Genomic DNA, 22,825 nt, shown 5'->3' with positions numbered 1-22,825 from the left:
GGCAGCAATGAGTGTACGACAAGTCTCTTCATAACATCCCCGGGTACTTCACACTGATTGCACTCTCCAATTTCACTCTCTCGATGATAACAAACTGTAAGATATGACCCAGATTTCTAGTTCCCACAACTCTATTGGGCCACTGTCAGTACATTATGATGATATGACATCCATTTTTAAGATGCTGTAAGTCATTCTGATAACAATAGAGACATTAAATGCAGAATATCATAAAGAAGGCAGGCGCTTTGTTTCATAATATCACATTCCTCTATGCTCACATACAGCTCTTGAGGTGACAGTTTGCGTCAGTGTTGCTGCACTTTAAATATGTGAGTCAGGAGAAAACTGACACAGTTTTGTTTTTGTTTTATTTTGTCAAGTCAAACTTTTATTATCCCACCAGGGGAAATTTTGTCGCAGTTTATCTTGTTAAGCTTCATGGTTCATTAGACTATCCCTCAGGACAACCAGAATTCTTTCATACACTCCCAGAGTTTTGTGAAGTATCAGATTTTTAAAAAGGAGATGGCTAATAATCACATTTAAGTCAGTCACTGTAATATGACACCTTTTCATCAATCTGTTGTGGCAGATTCAGATGAAATTAATCGCACCTCTTTGAACATCTCAAATCACAGCCACCCACTGTCATAGAAGGATCTTCAAAAACGTATAAACACACTGCATTGTGACCTGCTTAGCCTTTTTTCCTCCACCTTCCTTCAGGCAATGTATGTGTAGTTGCATCTGAAATGCATCAGACTTCAAAAGCCCCCCACTTACAGCGGTGCTGGCTCTAATACATCACTTGCTGAGAAGGATGTGAGTGAGCTGATGAAGCGAGCGAGCAGTGATTTGAGAGTTTGAAAAATTACAAATATCAAAACTTTGTTCTATGTATTTTGTTCATATCTTGTGATGTTAAATACTGTTAACTATCTTAGACAAGACGAACAATGACAGACTGAAGCGCTTATCAAAAGCAGCTCATTTATTTATCTAGTCTCTGCAGTACAGCTCACTATTATCACTCTGCTTCTTCTCTAACTTGTTTTGCAAACAATTTAATGTGGAATTAAACCTTGTCATAAGCAGAATACGGAATAAAGTCAAAACAGTGGGAAATATAGATTTCAAACAAATCGAGAAAATAAACAAAATGATTTAATTGCACGGTAAATAGATCAAGTATTCCACATTTTCATGACTAAACAAGCCATGTCTGTCTCTGTCATCTGCAGCCAGGTACCAGTCAGTGCCAGCAATGCCAGGGATCGGGAGCTGCCCGGTGCTGCCTCCCTGCCTGCCAGAGTGAATCTGGGGCTGGTGCTTGGGGAGGGGGAGGAGGGCCGCACAAACCAGGTTGCCACACCAGCCTCAGCCAGCGAGGGCAGCGCCAGCCTAGGAGAGCCAGAAGAGGACGGGAATCACTCCCATCATTCCCACTCTCCCGCCTCCAGCCAGTGCAGCGCTACCTACAGCAACCTGGGTAAGAAAGACACGTCCAAGATAACTCGTTGGTTTCTGAAACGACAGCTGACAAAATACTTAAAACATTACTTACTGTGCTGTAACTGTGGGCACTATAAAGTCTGCATTACCTTGCCAGACACCTGGATTCGCAAGATCTTGACATCACAAGATCGCACAAGAATCCATCTTCTCAGGCTTCAAGTTACGCGCTTGTGTCCGAACCAGAGACGTGATCTCGTGAATCCAGCTGCCTCCCAAGATAAAAAATTGTGATAGGCGGTGATAGACAGATGGTTCATCCAATCACCTGCCAAATATTTTATGAAAGTGCCTGCCCTTTTCCAAAGTTTCCAAGGACGACTTCTCAGTTGGTTCTGCGTAATAAACCATCTGACTTGTCAGGTTTAAGTCTGCAAGATTTTATTGTCAAAATGAACATGTTCCTTCCATGTACAGTACGCTGTCTTTCTAAGATGACAATATGATTATCACTTTGTATGCATAAATGGATTTTCATCTTTATTTTATATCCCAACACATCTAAAACTTGTTTGTTGCCTGCTGCCAAAAGACACTGTTTACTGCATTACAGTAAATAGGGTCCTGTTGCAGCCAGTATAGCTCACAATATGCTTCACATAAAAAAAGTGAAGAGAAAAATGGAGAGAAAATGCAAATTAGTTGCAGATTATGCACCAAAATCCCTCAGAGCAATAAAAGTATACACAGTTAAACACCAGTGTCTGTGCTGCAAATGTTATCTGATTTTTTTTAATCTGATTTTTAATAATTTCTTGATTATAAAACAACAACAATGGAATGTATTTTTAGAGAAAACATAATATGCCTCTATATGGAGGTTCTATTTAGTGTTGTTGTAAGGGTTTCTAACTTCGGTTTGTGGATGCATGTTGACAGTTTGTGTCAGTTTGTGCAGTTCACTTCACTCCTAAATGTCTGATTTAATTTTCCTCCGGCATCAGCACACCTCCACATGTGATAAGTAATAATTTATTCCTCGCTAAACCAGCCGGAGCACAACATCTCAACACATCTTCTCACCCACTGTACAGCTTGCAACTTTGAATCTAGAATAATTTGAAATGAGTTATTAAAGCTGAAGCTTGCAGTCTTTGTCTCTGAGAGTTTTGCTCCTGTTTGTGTCACATTTTTAGGAAAAGCACAGATGTAAGGAAAGTGGATCACCCACTCTAAGAAACATGTTTGACATGATTTATGAGTTTTGAGTAGGGCTTCACTATTAACCACATTACCACCTTACCACAATACAATAACATGTACCGCATGACTAACCACAGTACTGTCTTTAATGTCATGAATGCTTTTCGATGGGAGAGAGGAGGAACGCAAGTGTGAATACTCATAGCCACGATGCAACACTAGTTTAATAAGTTAAACAGACATTATATATGGGATAGGACACAGGTGTGCTCTGTCATGGGGAGGAGTGTCCTCAAGCACATTTACATACTGTAGGATGAGCAAGTACCTGATTAATATGCCATTTAAAAATCCCATTAGAAAAGCACAATACAGTTGATAAATAGCTTATGTTATACAGTATATCAAAACACGTCTCCATATAGATATCAAGAAACAAGTAAACATTAGAAAGATACAATACAATTGATAAATAGCTCAGATTATGCAACGTATCAAAAAGCGTCTCCATATAATTATCAAAAGACAGATAAGAGTCTGTAACACAGCTTTATCAAGACACATAATATTAGGAGAGACATAGCAAATACTATTTTAAGGAAAACCAAACACCCCCAGCTCAGACAGGCTTCCTAAAGAGGAGACCACACGGTATAGACATTATATCTCACAAGTAGATTTAGGATAAATATATTAGAAATATACTAGGAAAACATTTTTTTTAATTGAAAAAAATAAAATGTAGAAAAGGTTAAGGACAGAGATAGAGGCAAGACGCCTACGAGACGATAAACCATAAATGAAAAACCAATGTTTAGGCCATTAGGGACAAGGGTATTTAAGGAATAGATCCATTAAGCCTCTCTTTTCAACAACAACCTATCAAGGTTGTCCCCTCTTCTAGAAAAGTTCATTTTTTTTATGGTCATGTACTGGAGAGCAGAAATTGCATGAGCAGCCTCAATGAAGTGTGCTGCAACACGATAGGTAATATTTGTACATCTTATGGAGCTGCGATAGTCCGCTATACACACCTTAAGGGCACATTTAGTTTTGCCCACATAGTACTGTAGTGCAAGAATAACCCCCTTATAGGGGTTTTCTTACCTGAATGCGGTGTTTAAAATCAGTACATTTAAAAGTACTCTTGCATTGCGCACAAGCACCACATTTGTAATTCCTATCAGGGATAGGGGCCAGCGTGCATTGTGGCAGGATTTCTGGAGGAGGCAGGTCAGTACGGACTAGAGCATCTCCATGGTTTCTACCTCGTGAGAAAACTACTTGAGGGGGGTCATTGAAAACATTATATAAGTGAGGGTCTATACACAACAGGCTTTATCATTTCGGCACAACAGGAATACTTGATGATGAATAAAGGAACTAACCCTTTCCTACTTTTCTGGACGCCCTTGAAAAGGTCCACTCTAAACATCTCATTTATCTTCTCAACAGCAATGTCCAGTTGTTGTTCTTTGTAGCCACGTTTGTTAAATTTGTCTTTCATTACATGCATAAAATCAAAAGGGGCTTTACAGATTTGTTTCAACCTGCAAAACTGACTACAGGGTAGACTATTTTTTAGAGAAACAGGATCACAACTGTCAGCTCTTAAAAGGCTTTTGCGATCAGTGGGTTTGGTATACAAGTCAGTGTACAATATATTGTCTCTACGGATGATCCAGGTGTCAAGAAAGTTGATTCTCTGTAAATCATAAATTTATAGTGAACTTGAGGTGTTTCAGAAGCTAAATTTAAAAAGCTGCAAAAGGACTGTAGTCATACCTCTTGTAAACCAGAATATTAGACAGAAAGGGTTTGGCTGCACTATTAAGTATTTTTATTTTTTCCAGATATCTCACATACAAGCTAGCAACATTACAAGACATATTGGAGTCCATAGCCACACTTTTTTCGTTGCAGGAAGAAATCATCCCGAAACAGCTCCAAGACAGAAATCATGACCTGTGTCTTTAACAAAAGAAGGAAGCTGTTCAGCCAGTTGTCTGATAAAATAATCAACAAATGTGGAAATAGCAGAAGTAAGAGAGTCAGTGGCCGACACTATGGGTTGTCCAGGTGGATTTGAGGGGCTCAAAAAACCGTCTAGTACCCCTGAGAAAATGACTTTAAATTGGGGGGTAGGGCCACCTGGTCAATGAATATAAAAAGTATTATTTTGCAGTTGTCTGGAGCACTCTGCTACATAGTCATTTTTATTGATAATAACCAAAGCCCCACCTTTTATCAGCGGAGCGAATTATGATAGAAGAGTCAGATGGGAGATCAGACAGGGCCTGTCTGTCTGCCCTACTAAGACTGTCAAATGTTTGATAGTCATATCCAATATGCAGTACATCTTCAATATCTCTCTCAACTAGTCTACAAAAAGTAGAAAGCTTTTATCCTCATGTTATATCTGAAGCTAATTATCATGCTGTCTGTGTCCTGGAAATGTTCCTCATTGTCTGCACTGACACTTAAACATTCAAGTCCAGTATGAACAAGGCACAAAAGTCTCTCTCTCCTCAGTCTGAATCGTTCACTTGGATGCGTTTGACTCATTTTCAAGTGATTCTTTTGCTTGTAGAACACAGATCTAATCTTTTCTAGCAAGTAAACCGAACTTCCAGACGGAATAAAAAGAAAGACAAATTGCGTAACCTGATCTTTGTAGTGTAAATGGAGTCAGCGCAGGGTAGAAATAGAAGTTAAAGGAGTAAGTGCTTGTTATCTCATTCTTAAGTTCCATAACATCATTTGAAGTCAAAGAGTGACATAAAAATGTTCTTTTTGAGGTGAAAGCAAGAAATCAGACAATCATCAGGAGGCAACATATACTGCTTATCTATACTTTTTTTTACTGGTACTACATAACACTTGTCTGATATCTTTTATCACAAAAAGGCAAAAAAAAATCCCTGCATGTTGCTGTTTTGTTCCCATTTGTATCTACATGACAATGCAGGAAAAATAATTTTGCTTTGAATACTATGAATGTGAGTAGTGAAATCCATATACATGTACACTCGGGGAGGAATTGCGAGAGAGACAGTGGCTTGCTGAAATGTTTTATTTATTTATTTTTTGTCCTTCGAAAGCAACAAAGACAAATTTGGGGAGATTTTTAAAATTAATTCTTAATTCTTTAAGCATTTGTCTCAGCAGCCCTTGCCAATTTCAGATATAGACTTAGAAAATAGAAGATAAAAATATCTAAATCATACAAAAAATTACAGAAGGGCCCATATACCCTCCTCCATGGTTTGCAATACTACTGCAGACCAAACATATTTCTCTTAGACCATGATGAGGAAATTTTTCTTACTTAGTTCCCATTTGGAGTCAGTTTGCGACTAGTTTACTGTCAGTGGACATATTATCAGTAGAGTACAATACATCACAGGTTTTATTGTGGTGGAACAATGAGTACGTTAAAATCAGGCAGCCTGAAAGCAACAAGAGGAAGAGAGAGAGGTAGGCACAGCTGTCAAACATACACAGCAGGGTACTTAAAACATGAAGTTGTGTGTGTGGGAAAGCCTATCGCTGTGATCACGTGGTGCGTGAGAGAAAAAGAACTGGAAGTGATGGAGCGTGGAGTGTGGGTTTGTGGAACAGCGTTGAACAGATGCGCTATCGAGGTGCTTCGCTGTTTGTTTACTGTGAGGGTTTTAAAGGTGCGTGGGTCTTTGTTTCTTGTTAAGGATTTCGTCTGAGACTGTTTGTATGTTGTTGCGCTAATTAGTCTTCTTTTTACAAGGACGTATGCAAATTTGGGTATGCTCTGTTTGTGTTTTTGTGAGGTTCACAATGCAGACCAGCTGTGTAGATGCATATATTGTGATTGTACTAAAAGCTCCCTGGATGACGCATGATGAGCCGCCTGCAGCCGAATTTCACCCCTCACTCTCTTCTCTAATGAGAAACAAGGCAGGAGTGTTTGTTTGTGTTTGTCTGCCTTCATACATCAGTACTTCATTTTTTGTTTTGAGAGGGTATGTGGGCTTCAAGATTAACATGACAGCCGCTAAGTGTGATGCCGCGTTGAAGTTTTCACATCTATCTTGTCTTTTCTACATGTCAGAATTGCAGAAACAGAATTGATTCGCCTCGCACTCCCCCCCTCTCTCTCTGACTCTTTCACTCTCTGCTGTCCACTTTTAGCTGCATTAATACATTTTCACACATTTTAGAAGAGACTCATTTTGAAAGCATAAGTGTCCTCTCTCTCTCTCTCTCACTCGCTATGTATACAGTATACACACACACACATTTTTTTTTAAATCAGAGCATCAGGCAGTAGGAGGCAGAGCGCTCGCTGCCTCACTCAGTGAGAAATCTCCAGTATTGGTGGGAACATTGAGCCTGCTTGTTGGCACCAGCGACTCTGCACAGACTCTCAGGGATGGAAGCACAGAAAAGCAGTTCACTCTGCATCTCTTCGCAGCCGCTCTGCCGCATTTACCTAAAAGGGCATTAGTGGAACTGAGGTAATCTCGTTTAGTTTGTTTGCCTCTTTATCTCGACGTATTCATCTATTTCATCACATGTCTGTTGTTTATCTCTCTGTTATCAGGTGTCTCCGACTCACCTTTTTTTTTTTTGTTGTTGTTTCTCTTTCTCTGTCACTTCCCTCAGTTTTACCACCTCTCGCAACCCACTCCGCTGCTCTCGCTTCGTTCCACCCCTCTGTTCCTCTTTATTTTACCACCTCGCCTCCTCTTGTTGCAGTGTCAGTTAGTTTTATTGCAGCACAATGGCTGAACAATAATCCCTCTGCTACAGCAACAAGTTCCTTCATCTCACAAACAAATGTTAGATAACACTGGTCTCAGTTTACTGGAATTGTTATGGCATTACTTAATATGGCATTTTTAATTTTGTTTTACTTATATAATTTATTGTACATCAAGGTTAAGAACAAGTGATTTTTATTTCACTCTAAAAAGTTAATATTGTTTCAGTAGTTTCATATCCAGTCTTTGAGGAGATGTCTTTACAGTAAATAGATTTGCTACCATCTGTGAGTGTTAGTGTCAATTTATATTTTAAATATTCTTAAATAGAAGTGAAATCATGAACCCAGACCTGCTGGAGAATGTGCTTTCTTTTTACTGAACCTGCCTCTATAACCTTTCATTTGTGTGCATGTGTTTGATTTTTTTTTTTCTGTGATTATAATGTGCAGCAGGGACAATGTGATGCATCTGAATTTGCATATATTGTTACCCAGATTGGGACTTACTGAAATAGAAAGCAGTAGCAAAAGAATTGTTTCATACACATAAGGTTCTTTGCTCTGGAGGAGAAGAAAATGCAATTAGCTATAAAAACCTGTGCAGATTTTGGGAGGATTGGGACTCTCTGCTGCTTTATCCTCTGGAGACAGACGCTGGTCATAAAAAAGTTAAATGTAACAGCAGTGTGTTTTAAATTATAAGGAAATAACTTAACTAAGCATGATCCATGACTGTCACTGTGCAGTACTTTTCCAAAACTTCCATCTTTTTGTAGTATTTTTCAATAACAAGTATTAGTGTGTTTTTGTTCTGTTCTTTTTTTTCTCCAGATAGCTTATTAGACACGTTTGTTCAAATGGATCGCTTTTAAAAACAATCCCTTATGAAGATACAGTAATATTTTAATATCTTAAACTGTTCCTTCACATAGTTTGTTTACCTTCATTCACGCTGAACCCATCTGTCCATGCAGTACAGATCTGGAAACAGGCTATCTGATAATCATTTGAATAACAGCATTCTGTGTCGTTATATTAAAAGGCCATTAAAAAAATTGTGCAAGTTGCAGAAATGGTTCCAACAATGTTAATGTCAGTAAATATAGACATAGCCCCAAACCACAACTTTGTCTCAGAGGGCTTATGTATTTCTCTTGATTTTGAAATGACAAACACAAACTGAGTTAGCCTTATGTAATAAGTTAAATCACAACCACAGTGCTGCAGTAAGACTGGACGAGGGGAGCGGTTGTTTTCTTGGATGGATTACTGCAGATTGGTGGAGGAACACATTAAATATATTCGTTCCAGGAAGGATTAACAAGACTCATTTACTTCATCCTGACTACTCTTTCTTAAGGCTTTCCTAAGATGATGGCAGAGTGACGGTACACGTGAGGAGCTACTCATACCGTTTTAACAAGGAAATGTTATTAGAATTTGTGATCAGTGGCTTTTGAACTGTGCGAAGAGAAAGGATTTGTTAAAGTAAAGCTTCCTACTGAAGAAATGGGAAAAGTAATTTGGCAGAAGGATGTGACTTTGAAAGACAGAATCTTATAACACTCAGCAGCCTCTCATCGTGATCTTCCTAGAAAACGTGGTGTTCCCTGGTGAGTGAAAAACTGCACAGTAGGGTCGTCTGTGACCTTGTGCATCCACTCATCTAAAACCACCAGGCTGTTTCACTCCCACATGCAAATGGCACGACTCCTTTATTCTCTTCATCTTGTCAGACACTTGTCTTTGACCCATCTGCCTCTGTGGTCCTCAACTCCAGAGAACACTGAGGCAATGCAATCAACCCCATCACCCCTCCAATTCCCACCCACCGCCATCCCAGAAAAAAATAAGGTCACTTCAAGCCACTGATAAATTTGCTCTCCACGCTGCCTCTTTAAGCCTCACTGCAGAGCAGAAGTGCAGATTGAGTCGGGCAGCTGGATGGTTGGAGGGACGACTTGTGCCCAGCTGTCCCGCTCTCTGGCTTCAATTCTCCTCAGGGCCACCAGTTCCCTCACGTGCCGCGGCACACAACCTCGTGTTTAGCCCTCTCTTCCTCATGAGAGGCAGGAAGACAGTAGGCGGCTGGAAAACGCCATGTGGGAGGAACAAGTAGCACTTAACTGCTGGGGGAAGCTAAGGATGCGAGAGAGTGGAATTACTTGTGTTTCTGGTTTCATGTTTATCCATTTCAGCTGCAGTGAATTCTTTTGAATCTCTAAACCAAATTTGAGGAGTTAAAGCTGTTACAGATGCTTAAAATCTGTCTTGACAGCCAGAAATCACAAACCTATGAAGTCTGATTTGCCTTTCCTGGCCATCAAAACAAGTATAAGAATGAAAATTGAAAGTAAAATCCAAAAAACTGTCATCTGAACAGCAACAGGTGACAATGATCCAGGGAAAGACAGACTCACCAACTCTAGATGTTTTGCGTCTTTCATGTATTTGGTATAAACTGATCACTGACCACTGCTATCGGGAAACGTGAGCTGTTGTTTGCAACTTAATGAAGCAACGTTCTCACATAATTTGACTTTCTGATTGTATTTAATTTTACTTCTCCTGCTGTCATGTGTTCAGCTTTTTATATAGTGTAATGGTTTAACACCATGTTTCCTTTTCCCCTTTCAGTTGTTTTAAAGTTGGTAATATAGTTTTATTACACACTGTCCGACAGTATCACACAGTATATTCTTGTTACAGCTCCTCAAGTTATATGATATTTTAACTGGGTGAAATTTTCAAACCCTAGACTCCATGTTTTTTATTTCTGCACCATTCCATCAATAGAAATATTTTAGATGTCTGAACCCTTTTTTTATACACATTTCTCCAAAATTCACCCTAACATATTTGGTATCTTTGGAAACATTGGAATTTCCACTAGAAAGTGAAATGAAATTGTGTTTTGCAGCACAGCCTGAGTTTGTGTTGACTGCCCTAGTCTAGCAGTGGAATCGAAGAGATAAATCAATCTTATAGTCTGAATTGCACAGATTTTTTTTTTATTATTATTATTCATACAATAAATACAATGTGATCCTTCTTCCTCTCCAGGTCAATCCAGAGCCAACATGATCCCACTGAAACAGCCAAGGAACATCAAAGCATCCAACGACACTCTGGCTTCCATCGACCTTGATGGCCCAACGGACCAGCCAGCCCCTAAGGCCACACCACCGCCGCTACCTAAAAAGGCTGTTCCTCGCTCCAGCACAGAGCCCAGCCTGGGAGGTAAAGAGCCAACCCAGGGAGCCCTGAGACCTCGGGCTGAAGCCAAACCTGGGGGCACCAACCTGAGTGTGGCCAACCCTCTCTACGACTTGGACTCCACCTGGGAGACAGCCAGCCAGAGCTCCTCTCTCAGCTCTGAGCCACACCGAGCCCATGAACACGAGAGCGGTGACTCCCTGGAGAGGCCATCGGTTGCCACGGCCACCAACAAGGGTCGCCCGACTAACAGCATGTCCTCCCTGGTTCAGCAACCCGCTGCTGCACTCAGCGCCACCAGAGAGAGGAGGGCCTACCCGAGTACAGAGTCTCTTGCGGGGAGGGGTCGGACAACCGGTCGAGGTGCTGCTGCTGCTGCTGCTGCTGCTGCTGGAGGAGGTGGCTCCAAGCCCCAGAGACCTGCTCTTTACAGGGGGTTGGACAGCTGGGATGAGGTGGTGGGGAGGATCAGGGGGCTCCACACGGACACGCTGCGGAAGCTGGCATCCAAGTGCGAGGACCGTTTCATGGCTGGCCAGAAGGATCACCTGAGGTTCGGCACTGACAGCTGGTCCCACTTCAGGCTGACCACTGGGAAACCTTGCTGCGAGGCTGGAGACGCTGTATACTACACTGCTTCCTACGCCAAGGACCCGCTGGTCAACTACGCCATCAAGGTGAGATGTCTGGTTCTATTTAGTACTTTATAGATCTGAAAAATGTTTCCCATGTTACTGTGAAATAAATGCAATGAGACCAATCAGATTGACTTGTTCAGTTTCCTTACCGATAGAAAGAGAGATTATAATATAAATGTTATAATCGCAGGTATATAAGTGCCTAGAAAATGTAAAACAAACTGACATTTTGAGTGAAGGTAAAATACATTTAGCAGTGTGCCATGGTGGTAAAAGAGTCAAAGACCATCTGCATGATTTGTCCTTTGCAATGGTATTCAGACAACTTAATTTGGTTATAAAATTTCTTAATTCTCTGCCATTTATGTAATATAATACCATATTCCACACATTGCATTTAAGCACATGTCATATTTAAAGTCCTCAAACTGTGTGTGACTCTGACACATACACTAACTGAAGCTAGTTTGTCCCACTTTCCAGTCAAAGTATTTAAAGTTTTTTTCCCACGTAATGCAGCTACCAATTTTAGGCCTGACCCAAAAAAAAGCTACAGTATATATACTCTAACCATAGTATTTCTACTATTTTTCTGTATCTTATTGGTTGAAATTTACAAGTGTGTGTTTTTATTTATTTCAATCCTTACTTCTCATTGCATTTTTCTCATTGTAGTTTGTAGTTTGGTGGTTGCTGTCCTTGGAATAGTTTTATAAAAAAATCCTTGAATTTTATTTTTTCTGGCTGTTGAATCACCTCCCTGAGCTGAAGCAGAGGAACGTGTTTGTGCTGAAATATTAGCACTTAAACTTTGAGCCTTTAGGGCATGACCTTCTGCAATAAAACCTGTGTGTGCATGCATTCGTGCCTTCTCTATATAATTGTTTGAGGGTAGCAGTTATTTATGTTACTGTGTGTGTGTGTGTGTGTGTGTGTGTGTCAGTAAGAAGGAGAGAGAGGTGGGGGTCGGAGGGGGTGGGGGAGGCGGGCGAAGCTTGCCGGAAGAGTTTTGAAGCTAAATACAAAGCAGATATGGATGAAGGTTGCATTATTCACAGGATATGAAACTCTGCGCTCCACAGCACTTCAAAGCTTTGCCTTCATATTAGCAGCAGGCTCAAGAGAAAGACTTGTTTTTTTATGATGCTCATCCATAAATAAGGCAACCAGGAGCAGCAGAAGCAGCAGAGCACAAACAGGCCCCAACTTCCCAATTAAACTTTCCCCAGCTCTCCCATTTTTTAATGCAGCCCACTCGCGCTCCTGCCTACCTTCACCCGCAAGTGCAGTTGATCCTCCTGCAAATGAGATTTTTACATGCTGTGATATTTTTAATGCGGCGATAATTATTCATAACCCACCTTTAGCATGTCTGTGTGAAATCTTGACTCTCCAAGGAATTCAGTGAATGAGGTCGTGTGCTTTAAAGTACCTCCGAAATGTCAGCATTAAGGAACAATAAATGGAACTGATTCTGAGTGTCCATTAGCCCTGGAGGTCTGTGTTTACAATCTGCAATACAGCTTACAAAATATGGTCGTGAAAAGCAGCGAACAGAAGTCTACAAATGTATCCTCAAAGTTGTTTTGCTCAAAAAATGATAAAAGGCAGCTGTAGCCTCAAAGCTAACGTGTCAGAACAAAAATCCAGTGGACCTGCACATTCCTAAAGACTTACATTACTGTACAGAGTGTGTTTGAAAGGAACGCAGTGAGGAACGCACTCAATCATCTCACATCACAATCTAATAGACGGACATAAATTATGCGAGAGACAACCAAGGTTAAAGTCAACATTAATAGAAGTCATAAAGTGAAGTTGACAGTAATAAAAGAACACACACACACACGCTTCATCGCTGCCATGTGTGTTACCCGAAGACCAAGGTCAAAGACAAGTTTTTGAAGGTGCTGATAAAATGTTGGGCTGTAACTTAGTATTTACTTTTAGTGGAATCCTGTTATGATCATATAATGTCATCATAAAATCATCATAAAATGTCATAAAAAATATTGAAAACTGCCCTTTGCCCTTAAACCCTCATCAGATTGTTTGTTTTTTCCAACCAACAATCCAAAACCCAGAAACAGTTCAGTTTGTTGTTACATGAGATGAAGAAAAACTACAAATACTCACAACCTAAATGCTGAAACAAGGGAATGTTTGGTATTTTTGCTTGAATTATTGTCTACATGTTGTAGTTTTCTTAAGCAAGACAACCAAATTACTGTAATGTACTGAAATATTGATATTTCTTTTGGTTTGTTTGTTTGTATTTTAATGTAGATCATGATAAGTATTTCAGCCATATCAGCCAGGGTTAGATTGATGGCTACTTATTCAATAAATCAATCCAAGGTTTTCAAGAAATGGACATTAAAGTGTGATTTTTAGGCCATGTCTCTTTTAGTACTGTATGAGAGAAAGCAGCTAACATCTTGCTCTGAATTTAGATTTTAACGATATTCTAAATGTCAAACACAGAAGTCTACAAATGAAATGTTGCATTTTCAACATATTTTGTGCAGACAGTGTCCAGGAACTCATTACTTTCTTTTGCTTTTTACTTTCTCATTACGTTCTTATGTTCCTCTGTTCCTCTGTACCTGTATACCTGCTATTTGTTAGACTAAAACACTCAATTTGATCTTCCAAACAAATAAAAAATGCAATGCCCCTTTAAAATAATAATAATGAATAATAAACACATTATAATTCATGTCATCAGAAATCATAGCAAGATTTACTTCCCTCGTCAGTAAATTATTATTATTATTTTTTGCTCTAATGAATTATTTCTCTGAATCTTTAACAGTTAAACATAATTTGAGACATGAAATGTTTGTAATTGATGGTAATATCTGCAAATATTTAAGTAAAACAGACTGTAATTCATGTACAGGTTAATCTCTGTAAGATAATTAGAATATTCACGCTTATCATAGATTTATATGAAACCCATCCTCCAGCCAAAAATATCTTCAGCTTAATATGTTATGACTTCATTCCTTTTTTTTGCTGGTATTTTAGTGAATGTTGTGATGTCTGCAGCGGCTGATCCTACCCTTGACTCAGCTTCTCCGCTCTGCGCTTTGATCAAAGTGAAGAAAGACAAGAAGAGCTGCAGAGGCTGTCACTGTGGTTTAGGAGACAGAGACACGCTCACACTGCAGTCTGTGACAGCCTCAAGTCCGCTCTCCGTTCCTCTCGGCTCTGTGTGTCATTAACGGCATTGAGCTTCGATGTTCTGGAGAAACGGAGTGGGGCAAACGGAGAGTTTTGAAACGGGGAAAAAAAACCTCTTTGATCTTTCGGTTCTCTTGTACGTTCTCTGCTAAAATGGTGTTTTGTTCCTGATGTTGCAGAAGGACGCTGTTTGTTTAATAGGCACTCCAGGAGCACTTTTCTGTCACTGGTAGAGTTTATTTGATTTCACTGATAAATAGCAGTCATATATCAGAATATCAGAAGTTTTTACAAGTGCTTGGCAGAGAAAAAAAAAAAGAAAAAACAAAAATACAAACTTAATCTTTCATAATTTAAAGGTTATTGATGTTTCATCCATATTAAAAGATAAGGCAGGTGAATCCGAATTTTTCTTATTATCAACAAATACCAAAAAAAGACCAAAACCAACATGTTAGTTAGTCTCTCATTACTTTCCAGCCTGTGTGATGCACTCAGCCTCTGTGCTCATTCGTTCCTTCTGAAGACGTAAATCTTTAAAACTGGTCACGTTATATATATATTGTTTTGTCTCAGAAATTTCCTAAAACAGTTGGGCTTTGTAGTTTTTAGAAAATGTTACTCAAACAGGAGCAAACAGTGCATTTGTTGGGAACTAATATCAGCTGTGTATTAATACACATTTGATGCTCTTGTGAGTATTTAGAACGTGTATGTGGTTAACTCAGAATAAACTAGTGTGTTTGTGTATATGATAAGGGGGGGTAACAGTTGGAGCTCTGTAGCTCAGGGTAATAAGCAGTATATCAGGGTTTGATACACAGGCAATACCTGTGAGTAGGATGAACTCGTTGTTTTGCTTTCCTTGTGGGATTTGCTGACAATAACAAAAACATAAAATATCACCAGACTTCTCCTTTAATAGCAATATTGTCAATTTAGCATTTAGCTTCATCACAGTTGGTTTCTCAGTTCAAAAGCAAACCTTAACACTCTCTTCTCTATCTGTGTTTATGTAGATTTGTCGGAGCAAAGTGAAGGAGACCCAGCAGCAGTTTTTCCACAGCCTGGCAGTGAGGCAGAGCCTCGCCGTGCACTTCAACATCCAGCAGGACTGTGGACACTTCCTGGCTGATGTCCCCACCCGCCTGCTGCCCTGGGAAGAGGAAGAAGATGAGGAGGAGGAAGAGGATGAGAAGGAAGATGTAAACGGGCTGAAGGAGAAAGAGAAAGGGATTAAGACAGAAACCAAGACGACGGACACCAAAGCTCCAAACGGTAAATTAGATGAAACCCCAGCAGCAGGTCACATGACCACCGCCGGGCGCTTAAGGAGCCGAGTGGTGGTCATCACACGCGAGGTGCCCTTCCAGACGGTGGCTGACTTTGTTCGAGAAGGCGTTTCCCGACATACCCATAACCCAGAGCTGTACGAGCGTCAGGTCTGTCTGCTGCTGCTCCAGCTCTGCTCTGGCCTGGAGCACATGAAACCCTACCATGTGACCCACTGCGACCTGCGACTGGAGAACTTGCTGCTGGTCCACTGCCAACCTGGCAACCCCTGGAATCTGGACATCCTGGAGCCCAACAACAACAGCAACAGCAGCAGCGGCGGCAGCTCTGGTGCGACCTCCGCTAGTGCCGCCGCCGCAGCCGCCAACGCCACCTGCCCCGCCCGCCTCATCATCAGTAACTTCTCCCAAGCCAAACAAAAGAGCACTCTCATGGCCGCCGATCCTGGTACGCTGCGCGACCAGTCACGGCTGGCGCCCGAAATCGTCACAGCGACTCAGTACCGCAAGTGTGACGAGTTCCAGACCGGGATCCTCATCTATGAGATGCTGCACCGGCCGAACCCCTTCGAGGAGACGCCGGAACTGAAGGAGCGGGAGTACACGTGGGCCGACCTGCCGCCGCTGCCGGTTCGATCGCTCTATTCACAGGGCCTGCAGCAGCTGGCCAGGTTACTGCTCACCGTCAACCCCTCTGAAAGGATCCGGATGTCCGAGGCCCGGGCCTGCCTGCAATGTCTGCTGTGGGGCCCTCGGGAAGACTTGTTCCAGGCGCTGGGCTGCAGCAGCACAGGCCCCATGTCAGCAGTCACCTCCAGCCAGCGTGAGGCAACACTCCAGAACTGGCTGGACCTGAAGCGGACACTGATGATGATCAAGTTCGCCGAGCGTTCAATGGACACAGCGTGCGGTGTGAGCCTGGAGGACTGGCTGTGCTGCCAGTATCTGGCGTTTGCAACCACAGACACCCTGAGCCGGGTGGTGCACATCCTGCAGCAGCCGCAGCCACATCCTCCGTCCCAGAACCAGACGCAGCCAGCGCACGCAGCACAGAACCAAACCCAAACCCAAACACATCTAGCACACTCCTTCCACCTGACTCAGTCACAGCCACTCTGAGTTCCTCTGCTGGTTGTTACTATGGTAACAGATCCAACTTCCCCCCCCCCGTGTGGTCCCTCTGCTGACGCTAATGTGTGATGCAAGCTAATAGTCAGCTTTGTCGCAGCAGCCACAGTGCTCACCTAACACTAATAGCTGGTTGTGCAATGTGTGTGTGTTTTCAAATCAATCCACAGAGTGAGAGGCCGTGCTCCCATCAGACAGCTTCATGATCGAGGGTTTTCAAGAGGCTCCGATTACCATCAGCAGGAAGTGCAGCAAATGAAGTGGCTCTCTAACACTGGCCAAGATAATATGAAATACGGTAGCAAATGAAAGTAATTTTTGGCTCTTGACAGAGAATTGGCAAACATTAGCAGCTCATCCTGTGTGTTCTAACACTCCACTAGTACTTGATCAAAGACATTCACCAAATGTGTGAGGGATTTTTAGATTTGTGTGTTTTTTCAGCAATGTTCTGCAAGACTACGGAGTTGTGAGAGCTATATATTAGATACAGTTTGCAGGGCGGCTGTCTCCAGGGTTTATTTGAGACAGTGTCAAATGGAATAAATCTGAGATTTTATAGTTACACATTAATGTTACACATTAGTATTTTATAGAAAAGTTTCACCAGATTCACATTTAGATATTCTCAAAGTATTTTGTGTCTGGAGAGGAAACTTGAGGTTTTTGTCCCAATTATTCAACTCATTATTGCATAGTATTGTATTTTAAGGAACAATTCACTCCTCAAAAGACACTGATTGAATTATGGAAAAACTAAGAAGAGAAATGAAGGGAGAGCATTTGAAGTGAAGGGAATGGGGGGGGAAAGCTATTAAGTCATCTTAGAAATCAAATCTAATCAGGTTGATTAGGCCTAATCAGATTTTTTTAATTAAGAGTGATGGGAAAAGGGAAATATATTTCACCAGTGAAGCCAAAGATCTGCCACCAATTGTCCATTTTAACACGCTAAAGATTTTTTATACAAGATTACAGCAAATAGTCACTAATTAAATATTGGTTAGTCCCAATGTTTGCACAGATCAATGAAATGTCATTTTTTATGTTTAAAAAAAGTTCTAGCCTGTCTGGAGTTGTTGCTGTTGTATCATATCATACTTTTAAACACTTCTGCACGGGGGCTTTGAGCGAGGTAGGTGATGAATGTTGAGCTAAATCTGGCTTTGCAGTTTTGTCAGTTAACAAGTTTTAGACGTGTTCTCTCTCTCTCTCTCACTCTTATCCAGGCTTTGAAGTTAAAATGGGACACAACTCTCCCCAGCTGTTGGTTTGGTTTCTAGTCGGAGTATGTGCAATTAATATATTTGTTTTGTTGTTGTCTTTTAGAGGTAACGGTAACATTTTTAACATGTTATGCCGACTTTTACTAATTCTTTCTTCCTTTTTTTGTTTTGTGGCACATAAACTGATTCATGTCAGTTCAATTCTGCAACTGTAGAAACAAAGTTAAGTTCAGTGTAAAGACTTTCTTACAGTGGATGGGAGACAGGGATGTTTCAGGGACTGCCAGAAGGCGGTTATTCTTTGTCTATTGTGTTGTTTTTGTCAAGTTGTTTTTGAACGGTTCTGCGTTACGGATGACATTTGCACATTCAGTCTGAACGTTGGCGCTCCTCGATGGAGACCGGAGGACATGATGATGATGATGATGATGATGATGCAGGAGAAACTGAGGAGAGTTCCTGTGAATTTGAGGAACTGGAAATGATTTTTTTTTTTTTTTTTGCAGCGTGTGGAATGTAAAAGTTTGCCTGGACTGAAACGAACATTCGGACCTGTTCTCATCTGCTTTCTGAACACACTCATCTTCCGACTGAACCACTTCTGTTTCACATAGAAACTCTTATGTGTACGAAACAACCACAGCCTCGAGACAGACAAACAACCCCAAACACTGAGACTTGCTTCCATTCCACCTGCCTTGTTTACCGTCCTCTTGTTATCCAGCTTAACAGGATGGCAGATCGTGCATCGATGCTCACCGCTTGTCACTCTACAGATTTATTCTGCTTTAATTAAATGAGCTGTGTGTTATTGATCAGTACCTTCTAGCCTGGAGTCAGTGGAAGTAACACATTTACACAAGCCTCAGCCTCCACATGTATGCACATTGGTTTATTTATGGTTATGATGAACAAACACTGTAAAAAAGCATCTTAAGCTCAGTGTTCTTTTTGTGCAGAACGTTCCCTTGATATTTATCCAGGTGGACGGATGTTTTCAGACCGACACTGCAGAAAGGCTTTGCATCCACAAGTTTACTTTATTGTCTTCGATTGCGCTGTTGCTCTTTTGCATTGTCACCACCTCTGGGTTTTCTTTTCATTTTCTGAAATACTGCAGCAGTTCTAGCTTGTCACTTGGGGAAAATGTACTTTTGGGATCAGGATCCTGTGTTAGTGTTACTGCAGATGTACAGCACAAGACTTAATGGTCCATGGAGCGCAAATGAGACAAAGCAGGTGTGTGTGTTTATTGCTGCGTTTAAAGGGTTTGTGTACTAAGGAATGTGTGTGGACGGCACTGGTGGCTGTCCTTGTATCTAGAGATTTAAGCCTTTATATAGTATATATATATATAAATATATATAACCTTTATCTATTTTAATCCACACACTATTTTGTCGAGTATGGAGCACCTCTATTTCAGTCTTTAGAGAGTCTAAATATCATTTATTCACTTGTAAAGCTTTACTTGACTTTCTTCAACCTTGCTTGTTTTGGGGGAAGAAAAAAAGGTGAGAAGTTATCACTGTCCTAAACACAGGATAAAGAAAAATAGATCAGAGGAAGGAGCATTAATATACAGAACAATGTACAGTATTTTTACCCCCCCTTCTTGTAAATTTACCTGCTTAGGAGTTGAACCACTTTGAAAAGAGGCCGAAGGATAGCTTTCGAACGCACCATTGAAACCCAACATTTCATTAACAGCGACTGTACAGCCTACAGCGAGTATAACTTTCTTTTTCTCTCTGTTTGCTCTGGTTTTCTCTTTGCATTGTTAATTGCCACTGAACAGAAAAACAGAATCTCTGTAAGGCTTTCTATTGATATGTGTACAGTATGTCTCCTGGCCTGCCGCCATTTATTGTTAATCAAGTTAACCGTAACAGAACAATAAATATATGTTTTTATATATACACTTTGTGCCAGTTTTTTATTGCTGTTGTGACTAGTTTGTGCAGTGAGATCTTATGTTATTCAGTCATTTTAGACATATAGTCTGCAAAAGAACCATTCTTGAGTGTTGGGCTGATAATGAGCCTTTAAATTATTTACAGTGATCATACTAAAATTGGAAACATATTCATCTTTTCAGGGGTTTGGAATATAAATTTTCTTTTGTAAATTTTAAGAACTGGTACATCCAGTCTTCCTTTGCAGCTTCATATCAGCAGAGTCTGTGTAGATGAAGAAATTCCCTCACTGCTCTCAGAGTCAAGAGAGTTTTTTTCATTTATTAATTACATCGAGTCTACATGCTCAGATGGACGTTTTCAGAATCTTAGATTTTAAAGGAACACTTTCTGATTTTGATAAAGTGCCCAAAAGTATCACAGAATTTCCACACAGCTCACTATTGATCAACAGTGACATTTTGGGATTTGGCGGCTCTTATTGAGCACTTCAACAAAATCAGGGAGCAAATACATAAAGAAGCTCTGTGCCTACATCAGTACAGTAATTTCACCACCAGAGGGAGCCATTCAAAAGGCAATCAAAAACCAGACTGCAGCATTCTCCTGCTGTTAAGCCTCTCAAGTAACTGTCTATTATAGTTTCTGCCTTTACTTGTACTCCTGCTACGTTCAGTTCCACATGTATTAACGGTGACTGAAAGCTGTATTAACATGCTTGTGTGAATTTAGCTGTACAAATATAAACATGTTGTATTTACGGTACCTCATGGGGATTTGCAGTCAAGGAAACTCCCATCATTTAGCTTTAACCAAAAAGATGAGATTATCCTGTCTAGGCTGAGATTATACTCTTATCCAACATAATATGTCTTACTCTGCGGTCTCACTCGTCGTCTTTAATTGAAAATGAGAAAAGGAAGGAGATGAAGTCCTTTTCATCCACTACACTTCTGTCATAACAGAAAACTAGTACCCTCATGTTGTATGTAAGGCAAATTACTGCAAGTAGAGCTTCACTTCTAAGGTAAGAGAGGTCTGTTTGATCAGACTGCACCTCCTTTGGCAAATAAAGTGGAGTTTTAATCTCAATTCCTGTTCATCATGTACTGTGTTTACTCTTCTGTCCTCACACACCCTAGTGGCACAGCTGCAGCTGAGGACACATTCACCAAACAAAAGCCCCAAACCTCGCTGTGGATGCTGTCAAAAGAAAGGTAGAAAAGTCATCAGAAGCCAAAAGATGTTATCATAACTGCATCCTGTGCAATGTTTAGGGTATGTTCTCAATGTAAACCTATAAATAATGTTGCAAAATGTTGGTTCCCCAATCTGAGGAATAAAATCTACCCTTTGTTGACATGACAACATCTCACCGGTGTCTCCTCCAGGACTCCCTGTTGCTCCGTTCACCTTAGTTTAAAATCTGCTGCAGTAAGCAGTGGTGAATATTTCTTGCGGGCAGTAATCATCACGTTCATCAGTCTGGATCCAGAGTGATGCTCCACTAGCTTTATTACCTGTACTGTGAGCCATTGCTTAATCAATAATCTTGTTAAATGATGTCAAAGCAGGGCAAACCGGGGGTCAGGGAAACTGAAGGGGACTGCAGGGGATCCTCAGAAAGCACTCACAATCTGTTATAGAAGTAAAAAAGCACCTTAACAGCATATTTCTTTGGTACAAAGGATCAAAAGTCAACTTCAAGGAAATATCAGCAAGAATGAAAGAACAAGGACATTATTGTCAACATACTGGAGAAGAAATGTGAGATTTTTTTGAGTATTAAAAGTAAAACTATGCATTTAAACAGACTTTTGTTAAAAAAAAAAAAAAATGTTACAGCAGCTGTTGCGTTTATCAAACAGTAAAAAGCATAAATGAAATTTAACTTTTGAAATTTCCTGTGCAGCCTAAAAATAAACCGTCCTCCACTGACACTGTTTTGAAGATGAACTATTGGCGAAAGTGTTCTGATGACAAGTGACATTTAGGTTCAATCAGTTGCAAATTCTGTCAATGATGTGTCCTATATGTGATCAATAAGTAAAAGTGGGGAGGTGTGTTTAAGATGCAGATTGGCAGAGATGCAGTAAATGATAGATGAAACAGTTCAAAGTAACTGACAATGCATGTAGTTACACTCCTTTGTAGCATTTTGCTACATGTAAGTAGCTTAAAAAGATGTAAAAGCATGAAAAAATAAATATTTCTCACTGAAATGTGGTAAAGAGTAATATAAAATACTCAATAAAGATAAAGGTATTTCCAAATGTTACAGCTATACATAGGGATTACAAATTGTGTCTAATGGCTAATAAATAATGTATTAATCCTTTATAGATCAGTAATCATTTATTAATAAGAGCATTTGGGTTGCTATATTCATAAAACTCTTTGACTGTTTATTCTCTAAACATAACTGCATGGATCTATAATGCATTCATAAATGATTTATTAAATATTTAAATATATTCGTTAAATAAACCCTTTATTAGAAAATGACACCTCTTTTTTTTTTTCTTCAGCCACCTCAGTGATGTGTTGTGACTTTATGCTACTAACAGCGCGGTGAGGAGAAGTTTTATTTGCCTTTAATTTAATTCTCTGGCCGCAGCAAGAGGAGGATTAAAGATGATTGTTTTGCTATCTGAGGTGTCATCACTGAACCCTGCCCACCTCCAGTATAGACAGTTATGTAATTTCACACTGAATCATCCCTAACGGCTCAAACCTCAGATGAGGAGGGGAGGAGGAGGAGGAGGAGGAGAGGGAGGAGGAGGAGGAGGAGGAGGAGGAGGTTCTTGGGGCAGAATTTGATCAG

The 22,825-nt window shown here is 40.4% G+C and overlaps 1 protein-coding gene across 6 annotated transcripts in view; it reads left to right on the top strand.

Moving 5' to 3' along the window:
• peak1 (pseudopodium-enriched atypical kinase 1) overlaps positions 1–20,004 on the top strand; it is a 110,621-nt gene extending 90,617 nt beyond the window's left edge. For all 6 annotated transcript variants that reach the window (XM_067590393.1, XM_067590395.1, XM_067590390.1 and 3 more), the window contains 3 exons: positions 1,245–1,492; positions 10,463–11,292; positions 15,459–20,004. In XM_067590393.1, coding sequence (XP_067446494.1) covers positions 1,245–1,492; positions 10,463–11,292; positions 15,459–16,850 — 2,470 coding nt within the window. In that variant the 3' untranslated portion in view covers positions 16,851–20,004. The remainder of the gene's footprint in view (positions 1–1,244; positions 1,493–10,462; positions 11,293–15,458) is intronic.
• The last annotated feature ends 2,821 nt before the right edge of the window (positions 20,005–22,825 follow it).

This window comes from Thunnus thynnus, chromosome 5 (genome assembly GCF_963924715.1).
Source record: "Thunnus thynnus chromosome 5, fThuThy2.1, whole genome shotgun sequence".
In the NCBI taxonomy this organism is placed as follows: Eukaryota; Metazoa; Chordata; class Actinopteri; order Scombriformes; family Scombridae; genus Thunnus; species Thunnus thynnus.
The sequence above is the reverse complement of the archived record's forward strand: the minus strand, read 5'-3'. Positions and strand labels throughout refer to the sequence as shown.